At 35.5% G+C, this 23,895-nt stretch overlaps 1 protein-coding gene across 3 annotated transcripts in view; it reads right to left on the reverse strand.

Annotated features, from left to right (window-relative positions):
• The window catches only part of Ano10 (anoctamin 10), a 180,295-nt gene that overhangs the window by 112,372 nt on the left and 44,028 nt on the right, over nucleotides 1–23,895 (reverse strand). For all 3 annotated transcript variants that reach the window (XM_026408071.2, XM_026408072.2, XM_077795673.1), the window contains exons 10-11: nucleotides 23,516–23,707; nucleotides 16,011–16,139 (exon numbers count right to left, since the gene is read on the reverse strand). In XM_026408071.2, coding sequence (XP_026263856.1) covers nucleotides 16,011–16,139; nucleotides 23,516–23,707 — 321 coding nt within the window. The remainder of the gene's footprint in view (nucleotides 1–16,010; nucleotides 16,140–23,515; nucleotides 23,708–23,895) is intronic.

Below are 23,895 nucleotides of genomic sequence, written 5' to 3' on the forward strand. Positions count from 1 at the left end.
CAAACTCAGATTTAGTGGGAAATTGAGTCAGGCATTAAGGGAAAAAGCAGTAGAGCAGAAAACAAAGGTATAGAGGTGTGGGAACACAGTGAAGTCACCTCCAGAGGGAGATACTGCCACCTTGAGTGTGGAACCATGGAGAACAGGTCTGAGAACCAGAGTCAGAGGCCACCCAGAGACTCCTCAAATTCCAGTGGCAAGTATGTACCCAGATACAATTTTTAACTAAAACTTGCTTGTGAAGTATTATTAGTAAACTCTAGGGGAAAAAATAAGTCCATGGTACCAGTACAGGTATTCTAACTTTTGATTATAACAACATATATTTAACTAATATTCTACTATTTCTTTTATTATTAATTTTTTGGTATCAGAGATTGAACCCAGGAGTGCTTAATCACTGAGCCATATCCCCAGACATTTTTAAACATTTTATTTAGAGACACAGGTCTCGCTGGGTTACTTAGGGCCTTGCTAAGTTGCTGAGGCTGGCTCTGAACTTGCAATCTTCCTGCCTCTTTATAAAAATCTCAATTTTTATAAAGAGCAGGGCATATAACAAACAGTTCATCCAATATAATAGTGAAATAACTTTCACAGGTACATACCTACACTTGCAGGGAATATACAAATTTTTTATCTTACAACAAAATTTACTTTTTGGTGTACAATTTTAAAAATATGAACACACATAGGCGTGTGCCACTGTACCAGGTCTGTATTCCAGTATTTCTCAAGACAAAACAAAATGATAAATCTTCAAGAACCAACCTATATTTAAAAGCAAATTCTAGTATTACTTTGGAAAAATATTTTTAACAGTCTTTAGATTACAAGTCCAGGCTTATTCTTTATTCTAAGAATTCACCAAGATCTCTGTTATTTTAATATTAGTTTATAAATTAATTTTTCCAAATTATTTTATGTGAATGAAGATAAAATAAGGGACTTTCATGACATAAATTTCTCTATTTTCTTTTTTTAAAAAATGTTTTTAGTTGTAGAGGTACACAATACTTTTATTTTATTTATTTATTTTTATGTGATGCTGAGGATTGAACCCAGTGCCTCACACGTTTCAGGTGAGTGCTCCACTACTGAGCTCCAGCCCCAATCCCAAATTTCTCTATTTTCTGATGTGTATGCTAGTGTTTTTCCTTGTATTAATATTTTAAAAATATGAAATAAAAGGGTACCATATTTCTATTTTCTAATTGGTATAAAAATATATAGCAGATCTCAAATATGACAATATAACGTGTGATTTCATAATTCTATCATTTCCATGGTAACTAAAAACATAAAAATGAAGGATCCAGGAGCTAATAGCACTGTCAAAGAGTTCAGTGATGCTTCACCCAATAAACAGAAATCCCCATCACTGAGCTTCACCATGGACATGGCCCTAGAAAATGCCCTGCCCATTTATCTGCCACCCCTGTGTGATGCTAGCTCATTACGAGCGGTCAGGATTAAAATCTCAATATTCCCATTAGTGCAGAGGAGACATGGGTCCAACAGTCAAAGGGACAAGGACCAAGACGCTGAACAAAGATGCCTCAATGGCTGCAAATGCTTTGCCTTTACTTAAACTTCCTATATTTTTGAAAAAAAATTTTTAGTTGTCAATATACCTTTATTTTTTACTTATATGTGGTACTGAGAATTGAACCCAGGACCTCACACATGCTAGGCAAGCACTCTACCACTGAGCCACAGCCCCAACCCTTAAACTTCCTGTTTTTAATGGTTCAAGCTTCTTATCAAAAATTAAGAAAAAAACAACAACCACCATCACTGACTTGCCATCCTCACTCAATTTGTAGATAGAAGGTAATAATCGAATTCCTTGGAAATCTCAATTTTTAAAAAGAGCGGGTCATATAACAGTTCATCCAATATAATAGTGAAATAACTTTCACAGGTACATACCTACATTTGCAGGGAATATACAAAATTTTTTATCATACAACAAAATTTACTTTTTGGTGTACAGTTTTATAAATCTGAACACACACAGATTCATATCATAATCAGGTGTCATCACCTGAAAACTCCCTCATGTTACAACAAAATTAATCTTAATTCACATTATTTTAATGCTTTTTCCCATGAACAAGCAGCAGAAACAATCCTTCTAAAACATCTGGAATCACTGATCCAGGCACTAAAAGAATCCATGGTATGTTTAGGCTTCTGTGTGCTCAGTTTCTTTTTCATGTAAAACTAGAGTCTGCTCTAAAGGCAGTGTTCCTTAGCCAGGTGTCCATGATCCACACCCCATAAGATATTCTCTTTGTGGATTTTATAGCAAGGCCAAGGCCTGAACTCAGAAGGGGCTCAACATACCCCTGCTTACTCCCAGACCAGGATACAGGCCCAAACATCATCAAAACGTCAAAGAAATCAAAGTCAGACGTCTAAAATAGGGGCTGTCAGCAGAAGAGATGGCAACACATTTCAGACGATGGTAGTGAAGTGAGAAGCACGTTGTCAAATGAAACAGAGAGGAATGCTGAGGGACACGGGGAAGCAAATATAGCAGAAAAAATGGAAATAAGAACGGCTGTGAACTGGAAGGTTACCGCAAGTGCAACCAAGGAACCGTCTCACTGAGGCTCAGGTGTACCTCCCACCCTGGCTTCCAGTTATCTCTCCTCAAGATAAATTATTTGATGTGGAATTTGTAGGTCAAAGAATATACCTGTTTCACATTTGTTTAAATCTTATGAGGTTTATTTCAATAACACCTCAAGACTTCCTAATCCAATGCCTTTTTGTTGAATTATACTGTTAAAACTGATTCTTATTCCAGAGTTGCACAGTTATCTGTTTAAATAGGCTTTGGCCTTTGGAGCAGTTCTAAAGAAATTCATTCTTATTTTAAAAAGAAAAAAAAAACAACAACAATGTAATAGGTCCACAAATAGACTGCTCCTTTGCTTTGACCCCAATCTAGTCCTGGTCCCATCTCTGGCAAAAAAGCATGACAAAATATTTATTACTAGCAGCTCTTGATATTGCTAAACTGGAGGTAAAGCTGAACCAAGCCTGAAATAACAAGGGTACCAATTGCTTTTTTCAACTTGTCATTTATTCATGAAGCAAGAACTTATCTTATTCTGAAAAGGTCAAAACTGCTTTGTGAAATATCACTCAAATCATAAGTTCTAAAGTCCACCAGCATCAAGAGGTCACCTTACATATGCATTCCTTTGCATAACACTTTTTCTTCACTTGGTGTGGTGGCACATGCCTGTAATCCCAGCTACTAGGGAGGCTGAAGCCAGCCTGGACAATTTAACGAGACCCCGTCTTAAAATAAAAAAAAATTTAAGATAGTCTGGGGACATGGCTCAGTGGTAGAGCACATGATGAGCATGTGTGATGTCCTGGGTTCAATCTGTAGTATTTAAAAAAAAAAAAATTTCAACTGCTAATAATAGCATTCTCTTATTTATACTAAACAACTAGGAAATTCACTAAATTCTGCTCATGAATCATTATTCTTATACATAGTTGTTTATCAGTACATTAAACATCCCTAGAAGCATGCACAAGAAACCATCCTGCTGGCTGCCAAAGCAGGGAATTTGTTGACTAGGAAACAGAAATTCTGAATCATGTAAATGCATTGCTATTCAAAGAACACATACTTGAAATTTAAATCAAGACAACTATTTCTGTAAATTATACCTTTCTAGTTTCTACATGCTGTCAGTTAACAACAATAATGAAACTTTATTAAAAGACTATCAGATACCAAGCAACACGGAGGCAGAATACACATGAAAGGTATGGAGAGAACAATTTCTATAAAACACTTCTTACAGAGAGTTGAGAAGGAATGCTTGCAAATGGCACTTTCTCCCAAAGGTTGAAAGGACCAACTGAATACCTTCTGCTATTTTCAGAACTCGGTTGGAGTGTGTGTGTGTGTGTGTGTGTGTGTGTCTGTGCGCATATGCGTGTGTAGTGAGGGAGGAGGAAGGGAGAGTAGCAGCACAATTGCTCTGCAGGGTTCCATTCACTGACCCAGACAATACTTCCAACAATAATGTGAGCCAATGAGCAGTGGTGACCTCTCCACAGGACAATCCTCCACCCCTACCTGTGATCCCAGGGTCCACCTGCAAATACACAGGCAAGGAATAAGGCAGTGGAGCCTGACAGCCTCAGAGTCAGGAATGAGAACAAAATGACAACAGTGCTCCTGCTCTGTAGTATGAATGTCATACAAATCCATCAACCTTCCTGGGGACAAGAGGGTGATGTATTTAACCTCAGCACTGTAAGCCAGTGCAGGTCAAACATGCTTGTGACCGGCTTACATGGGGAGGGGGGACTTGTGCCAGAGGGAAAATCAACTCCTTTTTTTTTTTTTCATACCTAAACATTTTTAATGAAAGAAACAGTATGTTGATTTGCACTTTAGCATGAGTTCCTTCTCTTACTGTGGAATTAATAAGCAGTTCTCAGACCAGCACAGTATGTGAACCACACCTATAGTAGCACTACAAATATGAGTATAATGACAGGAAGTTTCAGTAACAATAACTAGGACAACTGGGAGAGATCCTAAAAATCCAAATTCCCTTAAATTCTGCTGATGTGTGAATGAATAACTATGTCATCAGTTGACAAGGGCTTGCATAGGACACTTTCCAAGGACATTAAAGATTATAAACCTTTCTCCTGCAGTAATGAATAAGCAGGACAAGGCATTCAGGTTTATGTTTTTTGTTTTTTTACGTGTGTGTGTGTGTGCACATGCATGTGTGTGGTGCTGGCGATGGAACCCAGAGTGTCACATACGCTGTGTAGGCACTCTACCACTGAGCTACATTCCCAGGCTTGGCCTTATTTTAAAGCAAAAAGAAAAACAAAAAGAAAAGAAAAGTCCTATAAGATATGTACCCAACAAATCCTTGTAATCCAACTGCTAAGACATCTTTCTATTGAGCCATACTCTTCACATATGTGTTAGTCTTCATATTTAAAAAAATATATATTCTTTAGTTTACTTAAATAGGTTCTTGGTTTAGATTACTTTATAAGTTATTTAAATATTCCTCATAAATGTCAAGCACATGAGTAAATTTAACATTACAAGTTGTATACTATTCTTAGTTTGAAATTATTTATTTAAAAATTACCTGAAATTAACTTTATGGTTTTTGACACCTCCCCCTGCACCCCCTCAATCCTTCACTGGTTAGAACACTGGGATTCTCAGTCACCATCATTGTGCTCCTGTTGCTCTACAGATCCTGCTGGTCCTAGGAGCACACGACTACCTTTTGCCTCCAAAAGGTTTAATAACAGTGCTGCATCACTTTCCTCATAATTATTTGCATGTCTGTGCATGAACCACATTCTGAAAACATAGTCTGCAAATAACAAAAGCATGAAACAGCAGATCATTTTTGTTCTTTCATATCATCAGCGAATTCTCAAATGTGTTTAAGCTTCGCCTCATTAATTTCCTCTTATCAGCAAAATGATGAACTCAAGTTACGGGAACTCAAAGCAAGAAAAGCTAAAGAAGCCCATTACTTCTCATGATATGTTCATTTTAACAATGTCTCTAAAGAGAGAATTACAAAATATTATTTGTTGTTTGAAAAGATCCACTTGCTATGGAAAATCAAATTTTAGATTAACTGGTTTTATATTGTTTCACTCTGAATTTTGAAAAAGAAAAAATTCTTTATCTTATAACATATCCTGAATCACAGAAAGAATATTCTCCATTTTTTAAAATATATTTTTATACATTTTAAAATTTGCTGTAATTTACATACAGTAAAAGTTATTCATCTTGCTGTACAGTTCTTTAACAAATGTACTGAGCTATGAAATCATCACATAATCAATATATGGCACAATTCCATCACTCCAGAAACTACCCTTAAACCTGCACCTTATTCCTAACCACTAGCAACCACCCTCAGTAAATTTTAATGTCCTGGTTTAGAAGGGATGTATGTTACAGCAACCTCAGGACAACTCTGTTAGCAAAGAGAAGACAATACAGAGCTCTACCTATGATCTTGTTCATAAGTCCTTCCTGAACATTCTGTGTTTCTAGGCTGTGGATGAACAGAACTGTTCTATCAGACAGCTGCGTTCTCCTTTCTATGACTGAGAGTATCATAAAAGAATATTAACAAACTGTATTCTTTCTGTTCCTATCTTACCTTTGTTGTGAAATGTTCCCTCAACCCAAGTTCCTCATCCAGTGACCACATCACAGGCTTAATTACTAGCACAGATGGTGCCAATTAGTTTCTGTGTGAAGTGCAGAGATGCAAAGGATAATGACAGCACTACAGCCTTCCCTGCATGTGTAGGAATGGTCACGGCTGGGGCTCAATGACGACAGCCTGGGGACAACCATGTCTGTACCTTCTGAAGCTCATCTTCACCTTGTGTTCAGCCTGCCAAGGAGAGCCTTGACCTTCAGGCTCAGAATGGGCACACCTTACAAAAAATACACATATAGATGTATATGGCATTTATGTATTTTTTCATTTGGAACATGAGGGTCTTTAATTAATACATGTAAAATAAGAAAATTTCTTAGAAAGTAATCAACATTTAAAAACTTTTCCTTCTCTTCCCTTCATGGCCCTTAACATCTTTAGAAATCCGCAGTCCATTTTTAGTAACACTGATAACATAATGGGCTGGGGAACACATTTTATTAATTAAATTATAGTAGCAATATTAACATTTTACATTTGCAAGCACCTTGGAATCCACAAAACGCTCTCACACAGTTTCTAATTTAATCTAGGATGTATCATGGCACCTTGGGGGACTACAAAATAAACTAAAGCCTAAAGAAATCCAAAGCTCTGAAGCCTTTAAGCTATAGACTAAAGGAGGTGGAGAGACAGAAACAATAACAAAAGACCAACTACAACATATCAAAATAATGAGAAATATCAGGACTGTAGAAATGGGGAAGGCAAGGTGGGTTTAAAAATAATGGAGAAGAGCAATTGGTAGACCCCAGCTGTTCTTTTGGACTGATGTAGAAAAAAGCAAAGGAACCTGCAGGGCAGTGAGGTCGGTGGACAGGAGCAGAGGCGGCTGCTGTCTACACACACAGGGCTAGGTGCTTTACAGACACCACCCTTGCATCCACCCCACAGCCCCACTTGGGAGCTGCTCCCTAGCAAGGGCAGAATTGGAGGTTCAACCTCATAGTGATAAATTCAATTTTCATTTTTACCCATCATTGAAATGGTCAAGTTTAGAGTTTATGTTAGTAAAGGAAAATAAATTTTGAAGTCATTCAAACTAGTGCACTAAGAGGCCATTTTGGAATGAAAGGGGATGTGATATTTTCATGATGAGCTCAGAGCCTTCCATTGGTTTCTCCATCATCATCCCCCACCTCCAATTCACGCTTTCCTCTCTCCCTAAGAAAACCCACAATCTGATTTTGTCCCTCACTTGCTCCTACCTCTAGAGCTGCCCCAATGTCCCACTCTTCCTTTGAAGGTGTTCCCTGCCACACAAAGCCTCCTCAAGTACATTTCTTGCAGATTCAAAACTGCTCAACACCCCATCCAATATTTTAAAGGGCAGAAGTGTCTTCTATGCTTCAATTCTAGTTTCAATTGAAACTAAAAATGCTTTCTTGTCTCCCCATTTCCCAAAGGAATAACATAGATAGAAAATCAGAGAAATCAGAAAGTTTGAATTGGAATTGGTTCACCTATCTAAAAGAAAAGGTCACTGTCATACAAGAACAAGGTTAGCAGGAAGTTCAAGGGGAAACTATTGAAACAAGCTTGTCTGCTGCTGGGGGAGAAGAGCGCAAGTATTTACATTTGAATGCCCATATGTATGACCTTCTGTGATTTCACTTTAACAAAAATAATGCAGCCAGACTTTGAAATGATGACTTACAAGGTGGAAAAGCTGTGGAATTGGTTTTCTAATTCTTACCCCCTGTGTAATTCTTTTCTGAAAGGAATACTATTGTGAATGTGAAGTTGAGACTCGCCTTTTCCTAAACTTTCCAGGTCAAGAAACAGGCTAACCACTGTAAGATCTTAAAATAAAAATGCAGAGTAATTTTCAAAAGTTGCACGTTAACAAAAATGTATTTAAGATGGGAGTGGTGGTGTGTGCCTGTAATCCCAGCAGCTTGGGAGCCTGAGACAGGAGGATTGCAAGTTCAAAGCCAGCCTCAGCATCGGTGAGGTGCTTAGCAACTCAGTGAGATCCTGTCTCTAAATAAAATACAATTTAGGACTGGGGATGCGGCTCAGTGGTGAGTGCCCCTGAGTTCAATCCCCGTTACCCACCCCCCCCCCCAAAAAAAAACACAACAACAACAGCAAAACTATATTGAAGAAGAATATGTGCTAACCATCAGGGCGCTGGGTTCTTCAACCAAATATTTCCCATTAACTAACATACCTAAAAGCCAGGCCTCTAATTTAGGAATCTAAGGACAGAAGAAGCCCACAGAGGTGATCCAGTTGGGGCCAGTAATTCCTCAGTTATTCAATAAAGTTAGCAGAAATGCAGAATCATAAACATGTATATATTTGTATATTTTAGAATGCATGCAGTGAAATAATAACCCATAAGACAATGCCTACAATATTCAGATTTCTTTTCTTTAAAGAATAGTGAAAACTTGAAGATACTTATCAAACAATGTGAAAACAGAATCTGGAAACTGCCCATATTTTTATGGTTTCTCCCCAATCCTTTATAACTCTCATTTTTATCCAACCTGATAGTAAATTGTCTTTATGGAGTCTTTCTAAAAGTTTGCACAGAAATGATGGTTCTATTTTAGCACATGTTTTTCATCAGTTTTCATTTCATCTAATTAAATTATGCCAATTACAGTAACAAGAATGCCACACGTAAACAAATTTGGTAACAAAATACCTCTGGGTAAGTACTTAACTCAGTGAGTAGACATCTATCCCACGCTCTCATCCCAACTCCCTGCAGGGGGAGCACCTCTATAGTCAGGACACCCACAGGAGGGAATGGAGAAAGCTGGGTCATCTGGGGCAGGAAGGCAGCAGAATTTCTCTCTCAGATAGCTCTGTAGAGTTCCAAAGCAGGGCCTGTGTGTTACAAAATGCCTCGTGTACATTAAGCACACAGTAAACATGTATTCAATGAAAGAATCTGCCTTGACTGTCCTTAATAATTCCCCACCCATTAGGAAAGCACAGAAGAAGTTTTCTTTGGATAAAAATTGAAGAAAGACTAGGAAATAACAAAGATTATCAACAGAAATAAAAGAAACAAAAATAGGAAGAAAAAATATAACTCCATAATTCCATTTGTATGTACCCTAATCCAAAAGTCAAAGCCCTTTTTTATCTTCCCAGAAATCCAACATGTGCTCAACATTGGGAAATAGTGATCAGATGAATGACTTGACTGGCTGTGGGTTCCTTCCTAAGTTAAGTTTTAAACTGCATTCTCAGTGTTTAATCAAACCTCTCAATTGCATAAAGAGTCCTCTATAAGAACAGATTTTCTTTTCCTGAAAAAAACAATGACAATAACAACTAACAAATATTGACTATTTAATCTTCATAGGCACTGTATAAATATACTGTATGCATTTATTGATTTAATCCTCATAACAATGCAGGAAGTATGTACTGAAGTCATTCAAAGACACAGAGCTAGCTAATGTGTAGTCAGGAGTTGAACCCGGAGCCTTTGTTCTCAACCACTGTGCAATACCACCTAATATCCTTCAGATGATCTTATAAATAGAATGTTAATATTTTACCTAAGAGGTTTCTTCATATACGTCCCAAAAGTTCGATATCAAAGTCTGCAATTATAAATCTGAAATTAATTCTTAAATGTCTGATACTAAGTACAATATGTGTGCACTGGAAAAAAATTACAAATGACTCATTCACCCATTAAGCAATTACTTAATCACTTGAAAACAAAGAGTTAAAATAATTTGATAAACATGTCTCGGTTCCTGAGTATTTGCTGTGTGCTGGACCTTGACCAGACTCTCAGGAAGATCAGAGTTGGAAAAGGAGACTTACGAATGCTGCCGGTTCAGGTTCCAGTAAATTCTAACACTGACTTATAAGAAGGGCTCTTGGATGTCCAAGGATGGAATAGAAACCAGTGGAGGTGAAAGGAAAAGGATATTGCATTCCACTGAGGTATGTCTTCTGAAAGCCATGCACCATAACAGAGAAGAAATAAGATCAGAATTTCATTTAGGAATAACAATTCCAGAAACAGAGTGCATGGGGCAAAGGAAGGGCAGCATGAGAGTCAAATGGCTAGTGAGGTTCTGCCATGAGAGTCTAGGTAAGAACCACCAACTGTACCATGTGGTATGTGAATTACACTGAGAGGTAAAAAAAAAAAAAAAAAAAAAAAAAATTATCCTCAGTAAATCCATTTTAAAAAACAAGCCAGATGAGAAATTGTGAGTACCTGAACTCAAACCATGCCAATGGTGATCAGTGAGAGAAACCAAACAAATATTTTAAAGTCAAAATGGGAAAGACTTGATCAATGGATTGGTAAGAGAGGGTAGGGGTGGACTGAGGAGTGGAAGCAAGACCCAGAAGAGAGAAACATAGACATGCCACAGGAAGGAAGAAGAGATGGAAGCTAACATATAAACAACCAACAAAACCAATGCAGCATTATTATGGAAATGCATCCAGGAGCCAATGGAGACATAGACTAATCACTAAAAGATCAACCCATTAATAATGATGGTACTATTATCTGTTATCAGTCTTCCAATTCCTCTTCTGGGTCAAACACATACCTGTCACTTCTCACTCAAATTACCAACATACTCATTGTACATCTGAGGAAACGGAAGATGCACAGAGATTAAAGGAAAAATTGAAATTCTAGTTCAGCTATAAACTGACTCTGACACCCCAAGCTACTTCTATGCTGTGACACTGCCTGCTTAACAAACGATGATGACAACACTAATAAGATAATCGAAGTGTCATTCTGCCACTGCTGAGCCAAGTCAGAACTGCCACTCGTATCCCCTGTGTCTCAATCCAGTACTCAGCTCTGGGTCAGGCATTTCACATACAAAATAATCTCACATTCACCTTATAAGAGTGGTAGCAGGATCTGCTAAGTGCCAGAAACTTGTGATTAGAATATGCCTTTGTCACTTCTACTTTTCAGAGCATCTGTGCAAGGGAAGCTGCACTCACCTCAATCTGCTAGTCAAAGAAATGGGCTCACAAAACAAGGTAATGGCACTAAGAGGCAGGGCAGGGACAGATCCCACATCTGCATAGTTTTAAACGACTATATGTAAATACATCTCTCTTATCTCTCTTCCCCATCCCTTCTTTCTTTCCTTCCTCCTTTTCCCCCCTTCTCTCTCCAGAAAGGGAGAATACATGTGACAAAAATGTTCCAAATTAGTAGATCCTCACATAGGTAGGGTATATAGGGATTATCTAAATTGTCTTGCAAATTCTCTTTAAGTCTGAAACTAGAAAAATAACCCTGGGAGGACATAAAAAACCATGAGGGCTCAGTCAATCCTTAGAAGATACCTTTAATCATTATAAACTCATGAGAAACACTGTGGAGTGGGAGTGGGGGGGGAGGTGTCAAAAAACTAATTAAGTGGGTTTTTAAAATTTTTTTATTCTGATTTATTATAAAAGACAGCAAAATGCATTACAATTCATATCACACATATAGAGCACAATTTCACTTCTCTGGTTGTATACAAAGTATATTCACACCATTCATGTCTGTGAATAGTAATGATCATCACATTCCACCATCATTTCTAACCTCATGCCCCCTCCCTTCCCCTCCTACCCCTCTGCCCTATCTAGAGTTCGTCTATTCCTCTCATGCTCCCTCTCCCTACTCCACTATGAATCAGCCTCCTTATATCAAAGAAAACACTCAGCATTTGGTTTTTGGGGATTGAAGAATAAAATACTAAGTTAACCAACTCCATCCATTTACCTGCAAATGCCATGATTTTATTCTCTTTTATTGCTGAGTAATATTCCATTGTGTATATATGCCACATTTTTTAATCCATTCATCTACTGAAGGGCCTCTAAGCTGGTTCCGCAATTTAGCTATTGTGAATCGTGCTGCTATAAACATTGATGTGGCTGTGTCCCTTTAGTATGCTGTTTTTAAGTCCTTTGGGTATAGACCGACTAGAGGGATAGCTGGGTCAAATGGTGGTTCCATTCCCAGTTTTTCAAGGAATCTCCATACTGCTTTCCATTTTGGCTGCACCATTTTGCAGTCCCACCAGCAATGTATGAGTGTGCCTTTCCCCCACATCCTCATCAACACTTATTGTTGTCTGTTTTCTTAATAGCTGCCATTCTGACTAAGTGAAATGAAATCTTAGAGTAGTTTTGATTTGCATTTTTCTAATTGCTAGAGATGATGAACATTTTTTCATATATTTGTTGATTGATTGTATATCATCTGAGAAGTGTCTGTTTAGGTCCTTGGACCATTAACTGATTAGGTTATTTGTTTTTTGGTGTTTAGCTTTTTAAGTTCTTTATATACCCTAGAGATTAGTGCTCTATCTGATGTGTGAGTGGTAAAAATTTGCTCCCAAGATGTAGGCTCTCTATTCACCTCACTGATTGTTTCTTTTGCTGAGAAGAACTACAATTAAACATGTGTGGTGCAGCCCTGTTGATCACCAGGTCCTAAACATTAAAAATGCAATGTAACTTCTGGAATAAGTAGTTAACTCATTTTTCACTTAGAAAAACAACAGCTTTCAGCAGATAAATTGTTAGCACTTAATATGTCAAACTGGTACAGCTTCCAAACTCAGAATTAAAAGGACACTGTAATTTTATTTAATACTAAAATGAAATATTATCTAACATTTGATATTTGTAAGATTTTTAGGTCATTTCTATTTTTTTAACTTGGAGTTTTAGTGCAATTCTGCATTTAAATCAACAATCCTTTGCTTGAAATTACATCAAAGAAGTGAACTAAATTTGTTTTAAAAGTGAGGCGCATTACTCCTTAAGGGGAATTACTGATTTGATCTTGCAGGCTAAACTTTATGACATTACCAGTATTTGCTTATTTTCAACCCACAAAAATGGCATATTCGTAAATTTTCTTCTTATACATCAGTTGGCTAATTCTCCTGTTTGGTCAATAATAAACTATTTTACAAAAAAAAAGTAGAGTTCAGTTACCATTGACTTTCAAAGGCAACACTAGATGGCAGTAAATACACAAAAGCCGAGACATGGCAGTTCTCAGCAAGTAGTAATGACCATTTTACCCTCTACTCAACTTCGTGCTGCTTTAAATCAAGCTCTAAAAAACATCCTAATTAAAAACCTCACTTAAAAATTTAAAGGTAGCTGGCTTCGAAAATGTGAGACAAAAAAAGCTATTGAAACTATCAATTCATCCAATTTTAAATTAAAAAGTTTAAGTTAAGTTAAACATTAACTTTAAAAAATTATTGCATTTTCTAAGACTTCTTTGTTAACAAATTCTAACCATATAATTATATCTAGATGCTAACTAATTTGGAGAAAATGTTTAACTTAAATTGATTTTTCCATCAAGATGTTAAAAATGTATATAAGACTTTACTTCAAATATATATTTAGAGTTTACTTATTATGGCTTTTTGGGAATTAGTGAAATCTCAACTCATTTAGAAGCCATGAATAAATTATGAAAGTACAGCAAGCCATGCTACAAGAAAAACATTCTTTTAAAACCAAATAAATACTAACATTATCTAGACTCCAGAAAAAAAATAAGAACTAAATAATAATTTGATTTTAAAATAATAAATTTAAGATTTTTACTTAGTTACCTGAAAAGATATTTCCAGGTTTAAGAGGAAAATCTTATAAATATAAAGAAACATGTTAATTTGATCCACTGATAGTTTTGATAAACTTTTTGTAACAACCTTTTTTGATTCCAACTTTACTGGGGTATAATTGACAAATAAAAATTGCATATATTTAAGGGTACAATATATATTGTGAAATGACTAACACAATTAAGCTAATTAACATGTCTATCACCTCACGCAGTGACCTTATAACAATGTGAATCGTAATTTCAGCATGATTTTATAAGCTTAAATGGTAACAAACCAAAAACTTACTTTTCCTTATTTGTAAATGTTCCTCTTTTTGGATCATTACAAGACCAGATGGCGTTCAGTTGAGGTCTCAGTAACACTAGAATAAAATTAGCTAACTTACTAATTTTTTGATTACTTCTAACACCTTCTCTGAGATTAGTTTTGTACTTACACACAAAATGCTCAATTTATAAGCCAAAGTGAGGGCACTCTCAAATGTAGGAAGTCAGTAAAGTAACAGGAGACAGCCAGCAAATCTCCCAAAGTAAGAGAGAACTGGGCCCTGGTACCTGATTAAGGTATCATTAAATGCAAAAAAAAAAAAAGCAGCAGTCTGATCAATGGTACTGTACAAGAAGGAAGACAGCTAGTCGGAAATCAGGAGAAAGAGAAGACAAAATCAAGAGGTGGGTGACACTAAACTCATCCTGCACTGCTCAGAAGTTGACAAATGGACACCAAGACCTGGCTCAGAACAGAGACCTGCTCTGTTTGGAGGCAGGGGTAGTTTTCAGGTTTCCATGTCCCTCAAGACTAATACATTTTCCCTGTTCTGACCCATCATTCACCAGGAAATCATTTAATAACCAGTTCCACTTGTACTATAACACTAACTATTATGGTCACTGTAAAAGTATCTCCTACCTGAAATCAGCTACTTGACATCCTGGTAGGCCCCTTATACATCTTAATAGTTTGCAGCTTATGTTAATCCCAAAAGCCTAATCAATCTTGGATGGCAAATAATTCTGTATTGGCAAAGGCAAGTTTCTAGATATTCAAAGTTATGGGCCATAACCTAAATCAAGAAGCCCAGCCAGCTGGTTTCTCCCTCTCCAAAGAACCTCCGTCTTATTCACTCATTTCTGCAGGTAATAAATCAGTCTTGCAAATAGCTCTCCAAAATCTTATTCAACTCACAACATTCAAAATCGACTTCCTTTTATCTGCCAGGGCCAATCTCTTTCCCCTCCTACACACTACTGTCTAAAATCACTCTCAAAATGCATATTCTACATGTAGCATCTATTATGAATATAGATTCCTATGAAATATGATAAAAGAGCAAAAAGGGCAAAGCAGAATATATTTCTCTAGCTAATTCCAGAAATGTACACATTCATAATTTCATTTCTTCTATTCAACCCTGAATCCGAAGGCCTTGGGGATATGAAACACCACTCTCTGTTCCTGCTAAATACTGCTTTAATAAATTTCTATAACTGTTCTTTTAAAAATTTTGAAAAATGAAAGGTTATGGTATTCTTTTAACAATGATAAACACTAGCAATGAAAAATCTTTGGGAAAATTCTTCTATTTACTTTTGATTAGTGTTTAATTTTCAAGGTGTTGTAAGAATCCATATTCTAAAACATAATAACAAAGGAAAAACTGAAAAGTACAGAGACAGCCTACCTGTACTTTGCATGTTAAATTATGTATTATTCCACTAATTATATTATGGAGTTTGATAGTGTTTCACAACAAATTTTATATTTGTGGCAAATGAGACATAAATCATTATTAACAAGCATTACTTAGGATTTGCTTAAGAAAACAGAAGTGACATTTCCCCAGAATAGACAAAAAAATACCTGTTAAATTTGTAGGATGTTATTCCAAAGAGGATTTATCCACTCAGCACAATAGCTAAAAAAGTCACTTCCTATTTGCATCCTGATAGTCTGGGCAGTAACCATAAATAAACAGCCTGAATCCTCATGCCCTCTATTTGAACTGTGCTGCTTTCTTACCAGTAAATGCATGATACTGAATTGTCATGGTCAGCAGGGACAGCACTGCTTTAGAATAGATAACAGAGACATCTGATATGGATGCTATTTCAAATAATAAATTTTCACTTACCTCCACTGCTACTACAATCAAAATGAGGTCTGTTTTTGACTCTGGAAAGACTGCATTCACTTGAGGTGACATTCCAATCAGAGCACAGTTAGTGACCACAGATATGACACTCATTGTTTCAAAAGCCAGCTAAAATAAAGAAGAATGTGAAGTTGCAATGACCATTTTCATAGTTCCTTATCCTTTTCTTTTTCATATTATCTAAAAATCAAGAAAAAGTCTTTCCCCACATTCTACACATTTCAAGTACATTTTAAACTTTCTTCTGTCGTGTTTTGATTTTTCTTTTGTTGAAAAAAGCTATACTGTTAGAAGGTATTGTAGACAATTTGGCTTGACTATCCTGAAGAAATATGTTCTACTGTCTCAACTGGAGGTGACCAGGCACCTGAATTTGGAATACATCCAATACACTGTTAAAGCTATTCTACTCTACTCATATTTAAGAGGAATCTAAAGGGCCACCAGAGAAAATATCTTACAAATACACATAATACTTGAAACAATTTATTTTGTGAAGCTGTCTTTCCATTTTGACAGATCACATAACACATCCAGTTTAGCTGTAACCAACACCAATTCTAAAAAGTGATTCTTTCCTAGTAGCACTTACCAAACCACCATAGAACCTTAGAAATGCAGAGATGCCAGGCTCTATTGAGACCTACTCTCATCCTTGATCCTGTGAAGGAGATCTTGGTGCACACTTCCAGGTATGGATAGAAAACAGTACTGGCCGTGGCTCTTTTTCTTTTTTTAACATAAAGCTTGGGCTATCACTACTTGATAACCACTAATTCCAAGAAATACAAAGTCTTTATTCCTATTATAACTTTACCTCTATTGTATCTTCTAATGGTTATTTGTATATGAAACAGTTACTTACTTCTGTATGTTAAGTTTGTGAGTTATCATATTTTCATATTACTTGTAGCAATTTTGATTCTCTGGGTTTTCCCAATCATATAATCCAATGATCACATCATCTCCAAACAGAGTTTTAGCTCTATTCCTAGTTTTTATACTTATAATTCCTTTTCTTGTCTAATTAGGTTGGGCAGTAATTCTAGTGCCATACTCAACACTAAAAGTGATCACAGACACCCTCATCTATTAAAAGCCATTTGGTTTTGTTTTACTGTCTACTTAATATCTTTAAGTAAAGGTGATTTGTATTATTCTTATTCCTGTTTCTAGTTTTCCTTGCACTCATCTGTGTGCACATGTCGGTTCAAATAACTGTATCACATGTTTGATTTCTGTTCTGCCAGAACAGTCAAGACACCAAACAGTTCAGCACCTCAAGGAGTCCTGTTGTTGCCCTTGTATAATTTATCTAGCCACTCACAGTCACTAAGCTGCTTTTCTCTTCCAAAATTTTGTCATTTAAAAAATGCTACATAAATGAAGTGATATGTTATGAAACCTCTTTTTTCATTCATTATAACTGCCTGGATATTCATCTAAATTGTTCCACATAGCAAGAGTTTGTTCCTTTTTATTGCACAGTGGCATTCTATGGTATGAAGAACATTTGGTCTGATTCACTTTTGTGCTATTACAAATAAAGCTGCTATAAACGTTTCTGTACAGATTTTTATATGAACATAATGTAAATTTTCTCTGAGATAAATGTCCAAAGGTAGAATCATGAGTTTATAAGGCAGTTGCACGTTCAGTCTGATAAGAAAGAGCCAAGCTGTTTCCAGAGTTGTGTGTCATTTTATATTAATTATTCTGCATCCTTACCAGTTCCGGTACTGTCACTTCATTTATTCTAGCTACTCTGATAGGTGGGCAGTAGTATCTAATTGTGCTTTTGGTATGCATTTCCCTGGATAATGTGCAACATCTTTTTATGTACTTATTTGCTATTAGCATGTCCTCTTTGGAAAAATGCCTGTGCATATATTTGGTCCTTTCCAAACCAGACTGTTTATTTTCACTATTGAATTTGCAGAGCTCTTTATATATTCTAGATACTAGTCCTTTGTCAGATATGTGGTTTGCGAATACTTTCTCTCAGTCTGTTCATATTCTTTCACATGGGCTTTCACTGAAGAAATTTTAAAAACTGTCACTAAATTCAATGTATATATTTTCCCTTCTTATGAATTATACTTTTGGTTTTACATCTAAAACCTTTTTTCCTTCCTCTAGAACCAAAAGATTGTCTGCATTTTTTTCCTAAAGATTTTATAGGTTTACATGTTTTACTTAATCACACAATCCATTTTGTGATTTTTTTTTAATAAAGTGAGTCCAATTAATCTGGCACCAGGTTTAAAATGTTGTCCTTCCCCTACTGAATGAATTACTTTGGCAGCCTTGTCAAAAACCATTTGGGCATACTGGTATGGGTCTATTTCTGAGTTCTCAACTCCATTCTTCTGTGTCTTTCCTTCTACTAATACTACATCATCTTGATTACTGATTACTTGATTATGTAATAAGATTTAATATCGGGTAGCCAGGTAGCATGTCTTGTCCTAACACTTGATTTTTCTCTCTAAAGATTGATTTAGATATCCAAGTGCTTGTGCTACCCATATAAATTTTAGAATAAACTGTCTATGTCTGTAAAAATCCTTACTAAGATTTTGACAGTTATTGCATTAAATCTATAGATCAACTTGGGAAGAAATGACATCATTATTCTGTTCAGTCTTCTAATCCACAAGCATGTTAAGTTTCTCCATTTACTCAGGTCTTTGATTTCTTTCCTCAGAATTTCATAATTATCAGCATTCAGATCCCGAACACATTAAGTGTATATCTTCAAGTTCTTTGAAGCAATTACAAATGTTGCTGTTTTAAAATTTCTTCACATTTCATTGTTAGTATATAGAACTGTGACTGATTTCTGTGTAACAATCCTGAAACCCTACCAAACACCCTTATTAGCTCTAAGAGAGTTCTGCAGATTCTTTGGAACTTTCTAAGTAAACAATCACATCATATGCAACTTGGGACCGTCTTATTTCTTCCTTTTCAATTAATATGTCTTTTATTCTTTTTCTTAATTATTTACACTAAACTTCCAGTACTTAGGCTTAATAAAAGTAGTAAGAGTACACATGCTTGCATTCTTCTCAATCTTAGAAAGAAAGCATTCATTGTTTCACCACTGAGTATGATATGAACTTTAGGATTTTAATAGATGTTCTTTATCAAGTTGAAGTATTCTTATTTTTCTAAGTTTGAATGAGGTTTAGCTTTTGTCAAATACTTCATCTGCATTGATTAGTATAATCATGTGATTTTTCTTCTTTAGGTTATTATGGTGGATTATATCAATAGATTTTCAAATGCAAAAGCAGGCTTCATCCCTGGACTAAATCCTCCTTATAATGGTATATAATTCTAGTAACATTGCCAAATTATACTTGCTAGTCAATTTTAAGATGTTTTGTGTATATATTCATGAGAGATTTTTAAAAACTCTTTATGTCTGGTTTTGCTATTGAATTGATTGTATAATTCATAAAATGAATTGGGAAATCTTTTTTCCTCCTCTATTTTCTGTAAATTAGTGTTAATTCTTTCTTTTTTAATATTTATTTTTTAGGTATAGATAGACACAACAAAATGCTTTATTTTTTTAATTTTTTAAAAAATATATTAATTTTTTTAGCTGGGCCCAATATCTATTTATTTTTATGTGGTGCTGAGGATCAAACCCAGGGCCTCACATGTGCTAGGCAAGCGCTCTACCACTGAGCCACAACCCCAGCCCCAAAATGCTTTATTGTTATGTGGTGCTGAGGATTGAACCTGGGTCCCACCTGTGCTAGGCAAACACTTTACTGCTGAGCCACAATCCCAGCCCCATCTTTCTTTAATTTTTTTTTCAGTTATAGTTGGGCACAATACCTTTATTTTATTTATTTTTAAGTTGTGCTGAGGATCAAACCCACCATCTGGCATGTGCTAGGCGAGTGCTCTACTGCTGAGCCATAACCTCAGGCCCCAGTGTTAATTCTTCTTTAAATGGTAGAATTCACCAGTGAAATTATCTGAGCCAGAACACTGATTGGCAGGGGAGGGGAGGGTCTGTAATTACAAATTCAATTTCCTTCATGGTAATAGGCCTGCTTAAATGGTCTATTTCATTTTAGGTGAGTTGTGAAAGTTTGTACTTTTTGAAAGAATTGGTTCATTTCACCCAAGTTGTCAAATTTGTGCTTATAGAGCTGCCCACAGAATTCCCTTGTTACCCTTTTGATGACTATAAGATCTGTAGTGACATCCCCTTTCATTTTTATATTGTTATTTGTCTTTTCTCTCTTTTTTAGTCTTGCTAGATGTCTATCAATTGGAATTTACCTTTTCAAAAAGCCAGATTTTTGTTTCACTGATCTTTTCTATTATTTTTGCTTTCATCTTCACTGGTTTGTACCTTCTCTTTATTATTTCTTTATTCTGAGTAACTTACTTTGAGTTTATTTTCCTTTTCTAGTTTCTTGAACAGGAAGTGAGATTTTTTACCTGAATTTTTTCCGCACATGCATTTAATACTATAAATTTCTTTGTCAGGGCTGCTTTACCTATGCCTCACAAATTTTGATATACAGTACTTGCATTTTTATTTAGCTTCATGATTCTTTTGATTTTCTCTGACACATGGCTATTCTGAAATGTGCTATTTGATTTTCAGATATTTGGAGATTTTGCTGTTATCTTTCTGTTACTGATTTTTAGTTTGGTTCCACTGTGACCATACTTTGTATGATTTCAATTCTGTTCTATGTACCAAGATATGGTCTATCTTATTGAACATTCTGAATGCATTAGAAAAAAAATGTGTATTCTATTGTTGTTGGTTGGAATGTTCTATAATGTCAATTAGATACTGTATTCTTCTGTATTCTTGCTGATTTTGTATTTAGTTGTTCTATCAATTGTTGAGGAAGGAATGTTGAAATCCTGACCGATAACTGTGAATTTATCTACTGTTCCTTTCTGGTCAGGTTTTTTGTTCACCTCTTGTTTGGTAGATATATACCTAAAGACAGATATTATCTTCCTAAAAAATTGACCCTGTTATCATCATAGAATATTCCACTCTGGTAATGTTTTGCTCAGAAGTCTACTTTCTCTGATACTAATATGGCCACTCCTGCTCTTTTAGAGCAATAGCTCCATATTTATCTTTTTCTTTCCTTTTACTTTCAATCCATATATATCACCATTTAGACTGAGTTTCTGAAAGACTATATATATGTACATACATTTTTTTCTTCAATTGATATCTTCAGACCATTTACATTTTAAATAATCATTAATGTTCGGACTTCAGCCAGTCATTTCTTCATTTTCTGTTTGTTCCTTGTTTTTCATTTCTGTTTTCTTTTTCTTGCCTTACTGAGGTTTACTTAATTATTTTTTAGAATTCCATTTTGATTTATCTATAATGTTTTGAGTATGTCTTTTGTATAAATTTTTAGTGGTCGCTCTACGATTACATTACATATATATATAACTTAACATATTCCACTTGTCCCATCACTTACCAATTTGAGTGAAGCATGGAAACTTATCTCTTTTATTATCCCTTATCTATATTTATCTTAATATTTTCTTCACATATGTTTAGAATTATTAGTATTATAACTTTTGCTTCAAACATCAAAAAAAACTAAGAAAGCTCAAGAGAAGAAGAAAAGTCTCTATTATGCTCACTTGTATTTTTGGTTGTTATACTTTTTCATTTTAATGATACTGTTATTTGATGGAATCGATGAATTCTTCTGTATTCTTGCTAATTTTGTATTTAGTCGTTGTATCAATTGTTGAGGAAGGAGTGTTGAAATCCTGAACGATAACTGTGAATTTATCTACTGTTACTTCTTTTACCATTTCCTTAGTTTGGAGAACTTTCTTTAGTCATTCTTTTAGAAAAGGTCTGCTGACAGGAAATTCTTAGTTCTTCATCCGCAAGTGTCTTGATTTTTCCTTCACTTCTGAAGGATATCTTCTCTTGATGTAGGATTCTACATTAATAAAATTTTTCTTTAAGGACTTGAAACTATCATGCTACTTTCTTCTGGCCTCTGTGGTTTCCAGTGAGAAACTGGCTCTTCTAACTGTTTCTCTCTTGTAGGTAAAATGACATTTTTCTTTTAGTGTTCCCAAATCTTTGTCTTAAGTTTTCATATGTTTAGTACAATGTGTCTTGACACAGATTTCTTTGGACTTATCTAGTTTGGGGTTTACACAGCTTATTGAATCTATGTTTTTTTTTTTTTTAGGTCTTTCACCAAATTTTAAAAGTTTGTGGCCATTATTTCTTCAAATATTTTTGGCCCCTCCTTCATCATTTCCTATAACTTCAATGAATGTTATATTCATACAGGTCACTGAGGCTATGTTTATTCTTATGGTCTATTTTCTCTGTTGTTTAGATTGTGTAATTTCTTTGTTCCATCTCCAAAGTCCTAATTCTTTCCTCTATCCCACCTTCCATTCTGCTGTTGTACCCATCCACTTAGTTTTCTGTCTCAGCTATTATATTTGTCAATTATAAAATGTCAATTTGATTCTCTTTTATAGCTTCTCTTTTTTGCTCGGACAGTCAAATTCTTTTTCATTTGTTTCAGGTGTGTTCATAATTACTTGTTGAAGCATTTTTATCATGACTTCTATAAAATCTTTGTCCAGTATTTCTAACATCTGTGTCATCTCAATGGCGGCATGTGCTGATTGTCTTTTTTCATTCAGTTTGGTATCTTTCCAGTTCTTGGTATGATGAGTGATTTTTTTAAAAAAATAGAAACCTGGGCATTTTGGGTACTATGAGGCTCTGGGTCTTTAAACCTTCTGTTGTAGTTGGTTCTGGACAGCACTCCAGCAAAGGAAGAAGGGTAATATCTTGTTACTACCAGGTGAAGGTAGCAGTCCAGGTTCCCTAATGGATACCATTAATAGCTGAGGCAGGAAATCGTTATGATTACTAGAGAGAAGTGGGTGCTCTGGTTTCTCACTAGACCTCCACTAACATCTCCTTGCTGAGAGAGGTACAAATGCCTGATCTGTATTCCCATGTCACCTCTACTGCACACTCCATTATGCTTACTCTGAGTTCATGTAGCAGGAGCTTCATTACTGCCTTTACAGGTAGGAGCAGAAATCTAGGCTCTCATGTGGTCTCCACTGAGACTGCATCAGGGAGGGCCTCTTTCTATCCCAGGAGAAAAAGTCTCTGCCAGATTCTTTCCCTGAGAATTGTCAGTTTTAAATCTGTAAGGGTCCTCAGAGATTATATCTTTCATCTTATCTGCCCCACATGCCAAATTTAAAATTTTAAAAAGTGAAGCCAGAGAAAGGAAGTTAACGTTAATGGCTTTGTAAGGTCATATAGCTATTATGCTGCTGAGTAAGGACTAACCTCTAGTTTTGCTAATATCTCTTTTAGGGATTGCTTTTTTGTTTGGTGTTTTTTGTTTGTTTGTTTGTTTTGTCATAATGTCTCATATTTTTAAAAATATTTTTTCTCAAATAATTACCTGCCATACACCAATACTGGCTGAAGGTTCTGAGAATGGACGTTTGAGGACTCTGCACATTTTTAAGGCATCTGAATTGACTTCAGTGAAATTATTTAGCACAGCAAAGGCAGCTGCTAATGGGTAAACACAGGAGAAAAGGCTCACATAACCAAACTGCAGGAATAACTCCAGGTAATCATCGAAGGTTCCCTGCAAATGTAAATGACAAGAAAGAGGTATTGTTTTAATGTTATATAATAGGAATACTACCCAAAGTGATTTTATATTAAATCACTGAAATAAAGAATAAAAAAAATTTAGTTGCTCATTTTCTTGTGCCAAATTACTGAATCATTATATTTTTTGTATGGCAAACAATGGCAAAGCTAAACATGCTT

This window comes from Urocitellus parryii, chromosome 3 (assembly GCF_045843805.1).
Source record: "Urocitellus parryii isolate mUroPar1 chromosome 3, mUroPar1.hap1, whole genome shotgun sequence".
Taxonomy (NCBI): domain Eukaryota; kingdom Metazoa; phylum Chordata; class Mammalia; order Rodentia; family Sciuridae; genus Urocitellus; species Urocitellus parryii.